Source organism: Gorilla gorilla, chromosome 4 (genome assembly GCF_029281585.2).
Source record: "Gorilla gorilla gorilla isolate KB3781 chromosome 4, NHGRI_mGorGor1-v2.1_pri, whole genome shotgun sequence".
Classification (NCBI taxonomy): Eukaryota; Metazoa; Chordata; class Mammalia; order Primates; family Hominidae; genus Gorilla; species Gorilla gorilla.
In genome coordinates, this window is record NC_073228.2 from 48,198,236 (window position 1) to 48,212,576 (window position 14,341).

At 46.3% G+C, this 14,341-nt stretch overlaps 1 protein-coding gene across 2 annotated transcripts in view; it reads left to right on the top strand.

The window, feature by feature from the left end:
- LSM12 (LSM12 homolog) overlaps positions 1–14,341 on the top strand; it is a 32,700-nt gene that overhangs the window by 1,239 nt on the left and 17,120 nt on the right. For both annotated transcript variants that reach the window (XM_004041553.5, XM_031011426.3), the window contains one exon: positions 2,416–2,549. In XM_004041553.5, the coding sequence (XP_004041601.1) occupies positions 2,416–2,549 (134 nt within the window). The remainder of the gene's footprint in view (positions 1–2,415; positions 2,550–14,341) is intronic.

Consider the following 14,341-nt stretch of genomic DNA (forward strand, 5'->3'; position numbering starts at 1 on the left):
GCGCCCGGGGCGCATGCGCACGGCTCTGAGCTCCCCTCCCCCTCCCGCGGGCCCTTCGGTCAGCTTTGGGGATCCTGTCTCTCTCTCTTTGCGGGAGCTGGGGCTTTACCGAGGATCAGTGGGTGGAGGAGGGCTTGACACGGGGATGGCTTTTCGGGGGGAACGTTATGAGAGGGGACACAGTAATTAGGAGAGGGGGTGGTGGTGGGAGGGGGCTGATGGATTGGAGCCCGGATGGAAAGGAGGGGCGGGTGAAATATTATGGGGAGGGGTGTTTAGGGTAAGGAACTGCTGGTAGGGCAAAGGTATGGAATTTAGGAGGGCATGTGCACTGATGGGATTTCGTCCAAGGAAGGGCGGTGGGATGGTGACCAAACTGGTCCTTGCCTGTTTTGGGGGAGAGTAAGTTCAGGGCAGAGTTTGTATCTGAACTAGGGATAGTGGCTTGTTTCGCTGATGCGTGCGTATGTGTGGTGGGGGGGCTGTGCTGATTTTTAGGCTTCTCGGTCGTTTGGAAGTTGCTGTTTAGGGGATGTTTGCATTGGAAACCTGTTCCAGAGAGGGCTTGCCAGGGGCTTATGTGGTTTGGGGATGTGTGAGTTACAGGTGAAAGAGTGAAGTTCTCATGCTTCCTTGATCAGTCCAGCACATGGAGTCCTTTTACGTAGTAGTAGCCTCCCTTTTGAAAGTAGCAATGTTAAACTGATTGGAAAAGGTGGCCTGCTTCTTTGGGGTGGAAGTGACTTCTGAATTACTCCAGGAAACTCAGTCTTGGAAATGAAACACTTCCTTGTTGGGATAAATGTGCCACGGCTTCCCTTTTTATGTGAGCCACAGGTGGGTTTATTGGAATTTTTTTTTGGAGGAGTAATTTTTTATGGCATCTTTTTTTTTTTTTTTTTTAAGATGGAGTCTCGCTCTGTCGCTAGGATGGAGTGCGGTGGCGCAATCTCGGCTCACTGCAACCTCCGACTCCCTGGTTCGAGCGATTCTCCTGCCTCAGCCTCCGGAGTAGCTGGGATTACGGGCACGCGCCACCACGCCCAGCTAATTTTTGTATATGTTTTTTTTTAACAGAGATGGGGTATCACCATGTTGGCCAGGATGGTCTCGAACTTCTGACCTCGTGATCCGCTGGCCTCGGCCTCCCAAAGTGCTGGGATTACAGACCTGAGCCACCGCCCGGCTTTTTGTTTTGTTTTGTTTTTTGAGACGGAGTTTCACTCTTATTGCCCAGGCTGGAGTGCAATGGCGTGATTTCGGCTTACTGCAACTTCCGCCTCCCGGATTCAAGCGATTCTTCTGCCTCAGCCTCCCGAGTAGCTGGGATTGCAGGCATACGCCACCGTGCCCGGCTAATTTTCTGTATTTTTAGTAGAGACGGGGTTTCACCGTGTTAGCCAGGTTGGTCTCGATCTCCTGACCTCGTGATCCACCTGCCTCGGCCTCCCAGAGTGCTGGGATTACCGGCGTGAGCCACCGCGCGGCCTAAGAATAGTTGCTTTTTTAAAAAAATAAGAGGTTACACCTGGAAGAAATAAGACCTTTTACATTAGTGGTTTAGTTGGAAGGGTTTTGTAACTAGGAATTACTTTTTTTTTTTTTTTTTTTTTGAGACGGAGTCTCGCTCTGTCACCTAGGCTGGAGTGCAGTGGCACCATCTCGGCTCACTGCAACCTCCGCTTCCCATGTTCAAGTGATTCTCCTGCCTCAGGCTCCACAGTAGCTGGGATTACAGGCATGTGCCACCACACCCGGCTAATTTTTTTTTGTTTTTTTGGTAGTGACGGGGTTTTGCCACTTTGGCCAGGCTGGTCTCGAACTCCTGACCTCAAGTAATCTGCCCGCCTCAGCCTCCCAAAGTGTTGAGATTACAGGCGTGAGCCATCACGTGAGCCTGGCTGAATTACTCAACTTTTACTTGACATACAGTAGGCTCTTAAATGGTTGGAGAATGAGTTTGTGAATGAATGAATGGATTAACTGGCTGGGTCACCTTGGGTGAATTTCCTTCCCAGTATGTAGTTTTCTCCTCTGCAAAATGGGAAAGCTCACATCTGAAAGAGTAAAAAGAATACTGTGCAGACACAGAGAGTATTATACGAAGAACAGAAAGGTCTAGCTCTTTTGTCTGTCTCATAGGTTCAAGACAAACGCATTAAATCTGCATTATGCCTCTCCATAAAGCCAGTAGAGAGAAGGTGACAGAACTCCTTTGGAAGCTTCCAAGGATTTGGGCAGGAGGAAGGTGACAGGCAGAGATTTCCTGAGGAGAACCGTGATTCTTATAAGGCCCTCATGCTCCTGGCCTGCCTTTTACAAGCCTTGTGTGAATCGTGTTTTCTATGCCCCTTTTGGGATGTGTCAGTGCCTCTGCTTGTCCTATTTTTCCTTAACTTTTTTTTTTCTCACCAGAATGTCCCTCTTCCAGTGGAAAGCCCAACCATGCAGACATCTTGCTCATAAACTTACAGTATGTTTCAGAAGTGGAAATAATTAATGACCGAACAGAAACCCCTCCTCCCCTAGCTTCACTCAATGTTAGTAAGGTAAGGACTCAAGGGCAGATCTGGCTCTCTAAAATGATGGGAAAGATGAGTCTCATTGAGTCTTAGTGATACATTGTTGTCTATTTTTCATTTTTTAAAATTGACTTAAAATTGTTTGTTCTGATATCTTTTTAAAAAATGTAGGTTTAGTTTTTCTCTTTATTCCTGGATGTTATCAGTAGATCTTAAGAAGTAGCTTAACTCCCAAATAAGTTGAGAGCTTGCTTCTGCCTTTATGAAAGAGGACTTTTTAAATCTTGGAGTTCATGATGAACTAATGGTGCTGCTGGGGTTTGGGTGGTGGCGTTACCTATGAACGTCTTCAAATTGTGTATATGTGGATGTGTGCATACGTGAATATATGCATTTTCTGCGTGAAGATCTAAAGTGTTTTTCAGATTCTCGGAGGGTTTCATGACTTAGAAAAGTTTGAAAGCCACTGTCTTAAAGGTTCTTTTTTGTCTTTATGTTTGAATTTTGAGTTCTAACAGTTACATGCTTAGCATATTTTAATCTTGCACATACAAGTTGATCTCTGGGAACCCCCAAGTCACTTTTGTGTGTGTATGTGTGAGACAGGGTCTTGCTTTGTTGCCCAGGTTGAACTTGAACGCCTGGGCTCAAGTGACCCTCCTGCCTCAACCTTCTGAGTAGCTGGGATTACATGCATGCGTCACCATGCCTGCCCAAGTCTTTCTTTTTATTTGAGCCACTGCGCCCGGCCTTTTTTTTGAGACAGAGTCTCTCTGTGTCGCCCAGGCTGGAGTGCAGTGACGCGATCTCGGCTCACTGTAACCTCCGCCTCCCGGGTTAAGTGATTCTCGTGCCTCAGCCTCTGGAGTAGTTGGGACTACAGGTGTGTGCCACGATGCCTGGCCAAATTTTTTTTTTTTTGGAGACAGGCACACACTGTTACACCCGGCTAATTTGTTTTATTTTAGTAGAGACGGGGTTTCACTGTGTTGCCCAGGCTGGTCTTGAACTCCTGAGCTCAGGCAGTCCGCTTACCTCGGCCTCCCAAAGTGGTAAGATTATAGGTGTGAGCCACTGCTTCTGGCTCAATTTTTGTATTATTAGTAGAGATGGGGTTTCACCATGCTGGCCAGGCTGGTCTTGAACTTCTGACCTCAAGTGATCTGCCTGCCTCAGCCTCCCAAAGTGCTGGGATTACAGGTGTGAGCCACCATGCCTGGCCCTAAGTCACTTTTTTGACAATTCCGTTTATTTAGTCAAAATTGATGTTGATCATAATAATGCCTCAAGCCCTCTCATAGCCTGTGCTGTCTCCTGTACTTGGAACATTTTTCCTTCCAGAATGACTGGAGCCTTACCACCCATCAGGACTCAGTTAAATGGCACGTCTTCCAAGAAGTCTTCTCTGATCACCCAGGCTGAAGTAATTTGCCTGCATTATTCTCTCCCATAGTACCTTGTCCTTCACAGTTAAGGTGACCATATCATTTGTAGTCCAACCTGGGACATTTTTGAGAGTAAAGGGGAATGCTTTTATTTTACACAGGGACAACAGGTATAGATTAGGTTACCCTATTCATAGCTTTTTTTTTTTTTTGAGATGGAGTCTCGCTTTGTTGCCCAGGCTGGAGTGCAGTGGCGCCATCTCGGCTCACTGCAAGCTCCGCCTCCCGGGTTCATGCCATTCTCCTGCCTCAGCCTCCCTAGTAGCTGGGACTACAGGCGCCCGACACCACGCCCGGCTGACTTTTTTGTATTTTTAGTAGAGACAGGGTTTCACTGTGTTAGCCAGGACGGTCTCGATATCCTGACCTTGTGATCCGCCCGCCTTGGCCTCCCAAAGTGCTGGGATTACAGGCGTGAGCCACCGCGCCTGGCCATAGTTGTTTACTTGTCTAGTGTCTGTCTCACTAAACTTTATTCTGCAGGGATGGGGACCATACCTATTTTATTTACTATTGAATATACAGAGCCTTGCACAGAGTATTTAATAAATATTTGTTGGATGAATAAGATGCCTCCAATTTTAGTAGCAGGTGCCTTTCATTAAGTCTCTTGAATTAATGTGGTGGAAGTTTTTCCCTCTAGAGGAGTCTTGCAATAATGTGTATTACTTTGCCTCCCTTGGGAATGTGGTGTGTTCTGTACAGTTCAGCAAAGCAAGGAAACACTTAGGCAACTAAAATAATAGAGGGTAACTGAGGCTGAGGCTAGTGAATGTCGTTACCTCACATCTGGAGTTCCTATCTTGTCAGATTCTAGGGAAATGCCACACATTTTTTAGTGATGGCCAGGGACAGATTTGGAAGGAAGGCTATTGAGTTCATATGGGTGTTGTCTTATATGGGATGTCCCATTCTTTGAAGCTTATAGGTTTTTGAAACCTTGGCTTAGTAATATACCTTCTACCAGAGTATAGGAGCTGTTTGAGTGTCTTCTATAAGCTCATGAAATTTTAAGACTTGTTAAATAATTTATTCCTTGGGTTTTTTTTTTTTTTTTTTGAGATGGAGTTTCGCTCTTGTTGCCCAGGCTGGAGTGCAATGGCGCAACCTCAGCTCACCGCAACCTCCGCCTCCCAGGTTCAAGTGATTCTCCTGCCTCAGCCTCCTGAGTAGCTGGGATTACAGGCATGCACAGCCACACCCAGCTAATTTTGTATTTTTAGTAGAGACGGGGTTTCTCCGTGTTGGTCAGGCTGGTCTCGAACTCCCGACCTCAGGTGATCCGCCGGCCTCAGCCTCCCAAAGTGCTGGAATTACAGGCGTGAGCCACTGTACCCAGCATTATTCCTAGTATATTAAATAACCAAGTAGGCTCTGAGTTATTTTTTGGTGTTTATAGGGTATGATAAGTCTGTCACTAGATGTTTAGTGAGTAGTAAAGATCTGAAAGAGAGGTGATTTTCTGAAGTTAGAAAGTTGGCTCTTGTGACCAACGAGTTCCACCATTTAGAGGGGGTGGGGTAGTGTGGATGGGACTGTTAAGCAGGAGCTGTTAAGAAGCAGTTCTCTTCTTATATTTGACCTCAGGTAGATATAGCTCTTGGTTAGTTTGTGGATTATCTTTGCCTTTAGGGTTTTCCTTCTTTACTAGCATTGTTGTAAACTAGCTGATTACCCACTTTTTGAGGAAAGCAGCAGGAAGTAATAGCTTGGGGAACACCAGAAATCTTTACTTTTATTACTCTGTGGCCTGCTTGCCAAATCTTGAAAAAGGTTTGCTGGGAAGAGGAGTCAGAAACTAAAAACTAAAATTAGGTTGGAGGGTTATCTTTGGATTTCGTTTATTCATTCTTCCGTTTGCAGAGATGTTTATGAGTAAGCTATATTGGCTTTCCCTTGAAATCAACCTTTTAGGATGCTTTGCGATTCCTTTTTGGAGATTGACTTAGAATTAGAGAGAGCCTGTTGGGCTATTGCTGAAAACAGCTATTTCGGGCAGCTATTAACATGTTGCATGAATGACGTGAAAAGTTAGTCTCATTTTTAAGAGCACGGACTTGAGTTTTTCTTAAGATGGAGGATCATTTAAGCATGTGGAAGGGAACTAATGTACTCTGGGATGTCTGGAAGAAAACTGTTGAAGTTTCAGTTGCTTGCAGTCTGGAGAAGCACTAGCCTACTCTTATTTTATTTTATTTTATTTTATTTATTTTTTGAGACGGAGTCTTGCTCTGTTGCCCAGGCTGGAGTGCAGTGGCGCCATCTCAGCTCACTGCAAGCTCCACCTCCCGGGTTCATGCCATTCTCCTGCCTCAGCCTCCCGAGTAGCTGGGACTACAGGCGCCTGCCACCACGTCCGGCTAATTTTTTTGTATTTTTAGTAGAGACGGGGTTTCACCATGTTGGCCAGGATGGTCTCGATCTCCTGACCTTGTGATCCGCCCGCCTCGGCCTCCCAAAGTGCTGGGATTACAGGCTTGAGCCACCGCACCCGGCCTACTCTAACTTTAGTCAAAGGTATCATCACATATTGGCTCATCTTGCTGACATAGTAAGTGATCTGCTTAATTAAACCTGTTGATAAAAACCGGATATTTGTTGACTCTGACCTAGCAGGAAATGGAAGAGAAGGGCTTATACAGGAAATACTTAATAATAGCTCAACTAGGGAAGGTATAAACTAGCAACTTCTTGGAAATTGGCCTGTTTTGCTTTCGATTGATAGTTCACTTCAGGCTAAGAAGTCTTATTTCTATCTCCAGCAGTAGCATGTAAGAGGAAGCTTGGGAGAGGACAATAGGGTTGCAGTAGGGGGAATTCTTTTTTTTGAGACAGGGTCTCAGTCCCTTGCCTGGTGTGATCTCGGCTCATTGCAACCTCCGCCTCCTGGGTTCAAGCGATTCTCCTGTCTCAGCCTCCTGAGTAGCTGGGATTACAGGCGCCTGCTGCCACCAGGCCTGGCTAATTTTTCTATTTTTAGTAGAGATGGGGTTTTGCCGTGTTGACCAGGCTGGCCTTGAACTCCTGACCTCAGATAATCCACCTGCCTCGGCCTCCTAAAGTGTTAGGATTATAGGCGTGAGCCACTGCACCTGGCCAAGTCCCCTGTTTTTCTATTACTTTGTGTTTAGCCCAAGGAACTCATAGTTTGGCAACATGAAGTACCCTAAATAATGTACAATGCTAAGTTATGTTTCGTGTGTGTGTGTATGTGTGTGTGTGTGTTCTGTTTTTTAGAGATATAGTCTCATTCTGTTGACCAGGCTAGAGTGCAGTGGCATGATCATAACTCACTCCAGCTTCGAACTCCTGGCTCATAACCTCAAGTGATCCGCCCACCTCAGCTTCCTGAGTAGCTGGGACTACAATCTCCCATCACCACACCTGGGTAGTTGTTTTGTTTCTTTTTAGTTAGTCTCGCACTGTGCCCAGGCTGGAGTGCAAATGATGCAGTCACAGCTCACCGCAGCCTCGACCTCCAGGGTTCGCTCAAGTGATCTTTCCACCTCGCCTCCCAAGTAGCTGGGACTACCGGCACAAACCACCACACCTGGCTAATTTTTCTTTCTTTTTTGAGATGGAGTCTTGCCCTGTTGCCCAGGCTGGAGTGTGGTGGTGCCGTGATCTCCGCTCACTGCAACCTCTGCTTCCTAGGTTCAAGCAATTCTCCTGCCTCAGCCTCCTAAGTAGCTGGGATTACAGGCGTGCGCCACCATGCCTGGCTAATTTTTTGTATCTTTAGTAGAGATGGGGTTTCACCATGTTGACCAGGCTGATCTCGAACTCCTGACCTCATGATCCACCCGCCTTGGCTTCCCAGAGTGCTGGGTTTACAGGCTTGAGGCACCGCACCCAGCCTAGTTTTTTTTTTGTAGAGACAGGGTCTTACTGTGTGGCCCAGGATGGTCTCTAACTCCTGGGCTCAAGCAATCCTCCTTCCTCGGCTTCCCAAAGTATTAGAATTACAGGTATGAGCCACTGGCCCAGCCCCTAGGTAACGTTTCTAAGTAAAGAAAAACATCTATGTTCTGTGGTCAGGGGCAGGGTAGTCTAGTAGAAAAGACTTAGGAATGAACCAAGTAGATCAGTCTTTAAAGTCATTAGACTTGGCAGATGTTAGTTAATGTCTCCCAAATTATTATTATTATTATTACTATTTTTTTTTTTTTTCGAGACATAGTCTTTCTCAGTCGCCCAGGCTGGAGTGCAGTGGCGCGATCTTCGGCTCACTGCAAGCTCCGCCTCCTGGGTTCACGCCATTCTCCTGCCTCAGCCTCCCGAGTAGCTGGGACTACAGGCGCCCACCACGACGCCCAGCTAATTTTTTTGTATTTTTAGTAGAGACAGGGTTTCACCGTGTTAGCCAGGATGGTCTCAGTCTCCTGACCTCATGATCCCCCCATCTCAGACTCCCAAAGTGCTGGGATTACAGGCGTGAGCCACCGTGCCCGGCCCAGATTTTTTTATTGTAGCTAACTAATGTTCATTGAATTATGGGATGAGATAAGGCAGGGGAAGGAGGGCATTGTGACAAAGGGCCCATAGAAGATTTATGCCATTACACTAGGCTCTCACTTAACGTCTTTGGTAGGTTCTCGGAAACTTTGACTTTATGTATTATTATTATTATTATTACTTTTTTTTTTTTTTTTTTTGAGACAGAGTCTCCGTCTGTCTCCCAGGCTGGAATGCAGTAGTGCTGTCTCAGCTCACTGCAACCTCTGCCTCCCAGGTTCAAGCAGTTCTCTACCACAGCCTCTGGAGTAGCTGGGATTCCAGGCATCTGCCACCACACCTGGCTAATTTTTGTATTTTTGGTAGAGACAGGGTTTCACCATCTTGGCCAGGGTGGTCTTGAACTCCTGACCTCATGATCCGCCCACCTCAGCCTCCCAAAGTGCTGGGATTACAGGCGTGAGCCACTGCACCTGGCACATTATTATTTATTTTTTTAAGATGAAGTCTCACCCAGGCACGGTGGCTCACGCCTGTAGTCCCAGCACTTTGAGAGGCCGAGGCAGGCGGATCACGAGGTCAGGAGATCAAGACCATCCTGGCTAACATGGTGAAACCCCGTCTGTACTAAAAACGCAAAAATTAGCCGGGCGTGGTGGCAGGCGCCTGTAGTCCCAGCTACTCGGGAGGCTGAGGCAGGAGAATGGTGTGAACCCAGGAGGCGGAGCTTGCAGTGAGCCGAGATCGCACCACTGCACTCCAGCCTGGGAGACAGAGCAAGACTCCGTCTCAAAAAAAAAAAGAAAACAAAAGTCTCACTCTGTTGCCCAGGCTGGAGTGCCACCGCTCTATCTCAGCTCACTGCAACCTCCGCCTCCTGTGCTAAAGCAGTTCTCCTGTCTCAGCCTCCCGAGTAGCTGAGAGTACAGGTGCGCCCCACCACGTCCGTCTTATTTTTTTATGTTTTTGAGACAGAGTTTCACTCTTGCTGCCCAAGCTGGAGTGCAATGGCACGATTACAGCTTACCACAACCTCTGCCTCCCGGGTTCAAGCGATTCTCCTGCCTCAGCCTCCCAAGTAGCTGGGATTACAGGCATGTGCCACCCCACCTGGCTAATTTTGTATTATTAGTAGAGACAGGGTTTCTCCATGTTGGTCAGACTGTTCTTGAACTCCCGACCTCAGGTTATTTGCCTCAGCCTCCCAAAGTGCTGGGATTACAGGTGTGAGCCACTGTACCAGGCTGTATTTTTTTTTTTCTTTTTATGGAGAGGAGTTTTCCTTTGTCACCAAAGCTGGAGTGCAGTGGTGCAATCTCAGCTCACTGCAACCTCCGCCTCCTGGGTTCAAGCAGTTCTTCTGCCTCACCCTCCTGAGTAGCTGGGACCACAGGCACACGCCATCATGCCTCCCAATCTCAAGCAGTCCTTCTGCCTTACCCTCCTGAGTAGCTGGGACTACAGGTGTGTGCCACCACGTCCAGCTAATTAAAAAAAACAATTTTTTGTCGGTTGGGAAGTAGAGACATGGTCTTACTATACTGCCAACGCTGGTCTCAAACTCCTGGCCTCAAGTGATCCTCCCACCTCAGCCTCCCAAAGTGGTGGATTTACAGGAGTGAGCTACTGTGCCCAGCCAGAGTTCACTTTTTTTTTTTTTTTTTTTTTTTGAGACAGAGTTTTACTCTTGTTCCCCAGGCTGGAGTGCAATGGCGCAATCTCGGCTTACCACAACCTCCGCCTCCCGGTTTCAAGCAATTCTCCTACCTCAGCCTCCCAATTCTCCTACCTCAGCCTCCCAAGTAGCTGGGATTACAGGCATGCACCAGCATGCCCGGCTAATTTTTTTTTTGTATTTTTAGCAGAGATGGGGTTTCTCTGTGTTGGTCAGGCTGGTCTTGAACTCCCGACCTCAGGTGATCCACCCACCTCGGCCTCCCAAAGTGCTGGGATTACAGGCATGAGCCACCACACCCTACCCAGGGTACCTTTAGGTATCATGTCACATTGAGGGAAGAATTCGTTTTTATTTTGAATTCTACCAGTTTCACGGTTAAAATTCAGTATAACCCTATGGCTTTCTGGTGATTTGAGGGTTAAACCCAAGTATCAGTAAATTCCTGGGGTTGATATGATAATTATTGCATTGTGGCCTGTGTTTGTGGACATAGCCTATTAGCAGGGCTCTTGGTTATATCTTTTTATTTATATATATATATATACATAATATATTTTATATATTTTTTATATATATTTTATATATTTTATATATATATATTTGAGACAGGGTCTCACTCTCACCCAGGCTAGAGTGCAGTGGTATGATCTCTGCTCACTGCAACCTCTACCTCCTGTGCTAAAGTAATTCTCCTGCCTCAGCCTCCTGAGTAGCTGGGACTACAGGCACGCGCCACAATGCCCGGCTAATTTTTATTTATTTATTTATTTATTTATTTATTTATTTATTTATTTATTTTTGGTAGAGACGGGGCTTCACCATGTTGCCTAGGCTGGTCTTGAACTCCTGAGCTCAGATGATCCACCTGCCTCAGCCTCCGAAAGTGCTGGTATTACAGGTGTGAGCCACTGCGCCTGGCCCTTTGTCATATCTTGACCCTAATATGTTGAGGTATGGACGTGTCCAGTAAAGTCAGAGATGGCCTGGCCAGCCTATGTTTAGCTATGTATACTTTACTAGGAAGCAAGAAGTTATGTGAATGTGGGAAGGAAGAACCACTTTTCTAAGGCAAGCAAGTTTTTACTACAGATAGTTTTTCTGGCTTCTAGAGGCTGTAACGTCATGATTAACTTAGTTAAAAAATGTTTCTGGCTGGGTGCAGTGGCTCACACCTGTAATCCCAGCACTTTGGGAGGCCGAGGCGGGCAGATCACAAAGTCAGGATGAGACCAGTCTGGCCAATATGGTGAAAATACTAAAAATAGAATAATACTCTACTAAAAATGAAAAATTAGCCGGGCGTGGTGGCACACGCCTGTAGTCCCAGCTGCTTGGGAGGCTGAGACAGGAGAATCACTTGAACCCGGGAGGCAGAGGTCGCAGTGAGCCGAGATTGCACCACTGCACTCCAGCCTGGGCGACAGATTGAGACTCTGTCTCAAAATTAAAAAAAAAAAAGAAAAAGAAAACGTCACCAAGGCCGCAGTCCCTGGTGAGAGTCCATGGGTAAAACTTGCACCTGGCTTTGAGCAGATAGCTGTTTCATCATAGAAGCATCATGAAGATACAGGTGGGAGATGGAGAGGAAGATCCATCACTGCTGAGTGGCAGGGGCATGTCAAGTAGTGAGTGGTGTCAAATGGGTCAGAAAGGTGGAATAATTTATTGCCATTTTAAAAATCACCGACTTGGTGGGTGTGGTGACTCACACCTGTAGTCCCAGCACTTTGGGAGGTTGAGGTGGGTAGATTGCTTGAGGCCAGGAGGTCAAGACCAGCCTGGGCAACATAGACCCTGTCTGTACAAAAAATACAAAACTAGCCAGATGTGGTGGTGTGCCTGTGGTCCCAGCTACTTTGGAGACTGAGATGGGAGGATCACTTGAACCTGGGAAGGTCAAGGCTGCAGTGAGCTGCAATCATGCCACTGTACTCCAGCCTGGGTGACAGAGTGAGACCCTGTCTAAAAACAACAACAACAAAACCCATTGGCTTTTTGAAGTGAGATTCAGTGGCATTCAATCTTTGGGGTCAACCTGACAGAATCATGATGGGGGTACAGTGCTGCAGGCTAGAACTCATGACTCAGTTCAGGTTATAGTGCATGGCAGTCTGCTGACACAGTGGGGCTCTTTTTAAGCCAAGAGTTTAGTTCCCAAGGGGACCTTCTTGGCCTTATAGGACATGGAAGTGGGGAGTAGGAGAATTGTTGTCCTCCTGAAAAGATAAATTGCTGAGCCCAGGTGAGTCTGGCAGAGTTGTGCCATAGGTGTGTTGTTGCAGCCACCTCTGCACCCTACCCTTGACGTGGAGACAGTTCAAAATAAGGACATTAGGGTGGGTCATTGGTGGTAATTCCTCCAGTATTAAGAGAACGGTATTCTAACTAAAACTTTTTCTGGCAGAGAACAGGCTTGGGGTGGGATAGGGGAACCAGACAAGTGGTAGAGTCAAATTCTGGCAATGGAATTTTAAGACTAGCTCAGGTAAATATCAGAAACTACCCTGGAGATTGAAGCAAATTCTACCTAAGCTGGAAAATTAAAGGATCTACACATTATGCTAAAAGTACTGTGGAGTAAGATATAGGGAGTTTGAAGAACAGCAGTGTTTTTCTAACTGTGCTGTTAATGAATGTGTGACCTCTGGGAACTGTTTTGTGATTGGTCCTCTGAATCTCTGATAGTCATTGTTTCTCCTTTTTTCTGTCTTCCCTCTTGCACTCTGTCCCTTCAAGGTGCTGGGAAATGCCAGGATGATTAAAACACTGCTCTTGCCCTCCAGAATCTCACATTTGTTGGGAGTGGTGAGGGACAGCAGCATTTAACTTAGTGATAACAATATGGTGAGACCCGCTCTGCACTAGTGGTCATATGTCCAAGGTACATGACAGCATAGAGCAGGGAGGAGCAAACTTTTTCTATAAAGGGCCAGATAGTAAATCTTTTAGGCTGTATTGGCCATATGGTCTTGGTCACATCTACTCGACCTTGCTCTTGTAGCACAGCAGCCCTCGACAATGTGTAAACAAATGGGCATAGCTGTTTTCCAGTGAAACTTATCTAAGACAAGTGGTTGGCTGAATTTGGCCCACAGGAGGCTGTTTGCCAACCCTTGTTATAGAGTAGTGAGCATTTTAGGGAAGACACTTCAGATGTGACAGTGGAGGAGGGGCTTGAAAAATAAATGGCAATTATTCAGAGAAAGGGAAGGAAGAGAAAAGGGATCAAGCTGATTTGGGAGTGCTCAGTTTGTCCACCTCTGCAATTTAGAACTTGATGCTTTTCTGTTGAGCTGAACTGGAGGTTGTTAGTTCTCAAAAAGGAGGGAAGATACTATTAAAGAACAGTATTTATTTTTCAGACAGCATGTAACACTTTATTTATTTATTTATTTATATTTTTAAGACAGAGTTTTGCTCTCGTCATCCAGGCCACAGTGGTGACTTATTTATTTATTAATTATATAAATTTATATAAAAATACATGTTTATATAAAATATAAATATTTATTTATATAAATTTATATATATTTTTTAAGACAGAGTTTTGCTCTTGTTGCCCAGCCTGGAGTTCAATGGCACGGTCTCAGCTCACTGCAACCTCCACCTCCCAGGTTCAAGCGATTCTCCTGCCTCAGCCTCCCAAGTAGCTGGGATTACAGGTACCCGCCACCACGCCCGGCTAATTTTTGTAATTTTAGTAGAGATGGGGTTTCACCATGTTGGGCAGGCTGGTTTCGAACTCCTGACCTCACATGATCCGCCCGCCTCAGCCTCCCAAAGTTCTGGGATTACAAGTGTGAGCCACCGCACCCGGCCTGTTTGTTTTTGTAAAGACAAGTTCTTGCTCTGTTGTCTTGCTCTGCTTGCAGCAGCCTTGACATCCTGGGCTCAAGCGATCCTCCCACTTCAGCCTTTTAGGTAGCTGAGACTACAGATGCATGCCAACACACCTGGCTGATTTTTTTTAATTTTATTTTTTGTAGAAACAGGGTCTCACTGTGTTGCCCAGGCTGGGCTCAGGGTTTTTTTTGTTTGTTTGTTTGTTTTAATTTAGAGATAGGGACTTGCTTTGTTGCCCAGACTGGGATGCAGTGACATGATCATAGCTCACTGCAGCCTCGACCTCCTTGGCTCAGGTGTGCACCACCGTGCCTGGCTAATTTAAACTTTTTAAATTTTTTCTAAGACGGAGTCTTGCTGTCACCCAGGCTGGAGTGCAGTAGCATGATCTTGGCTCA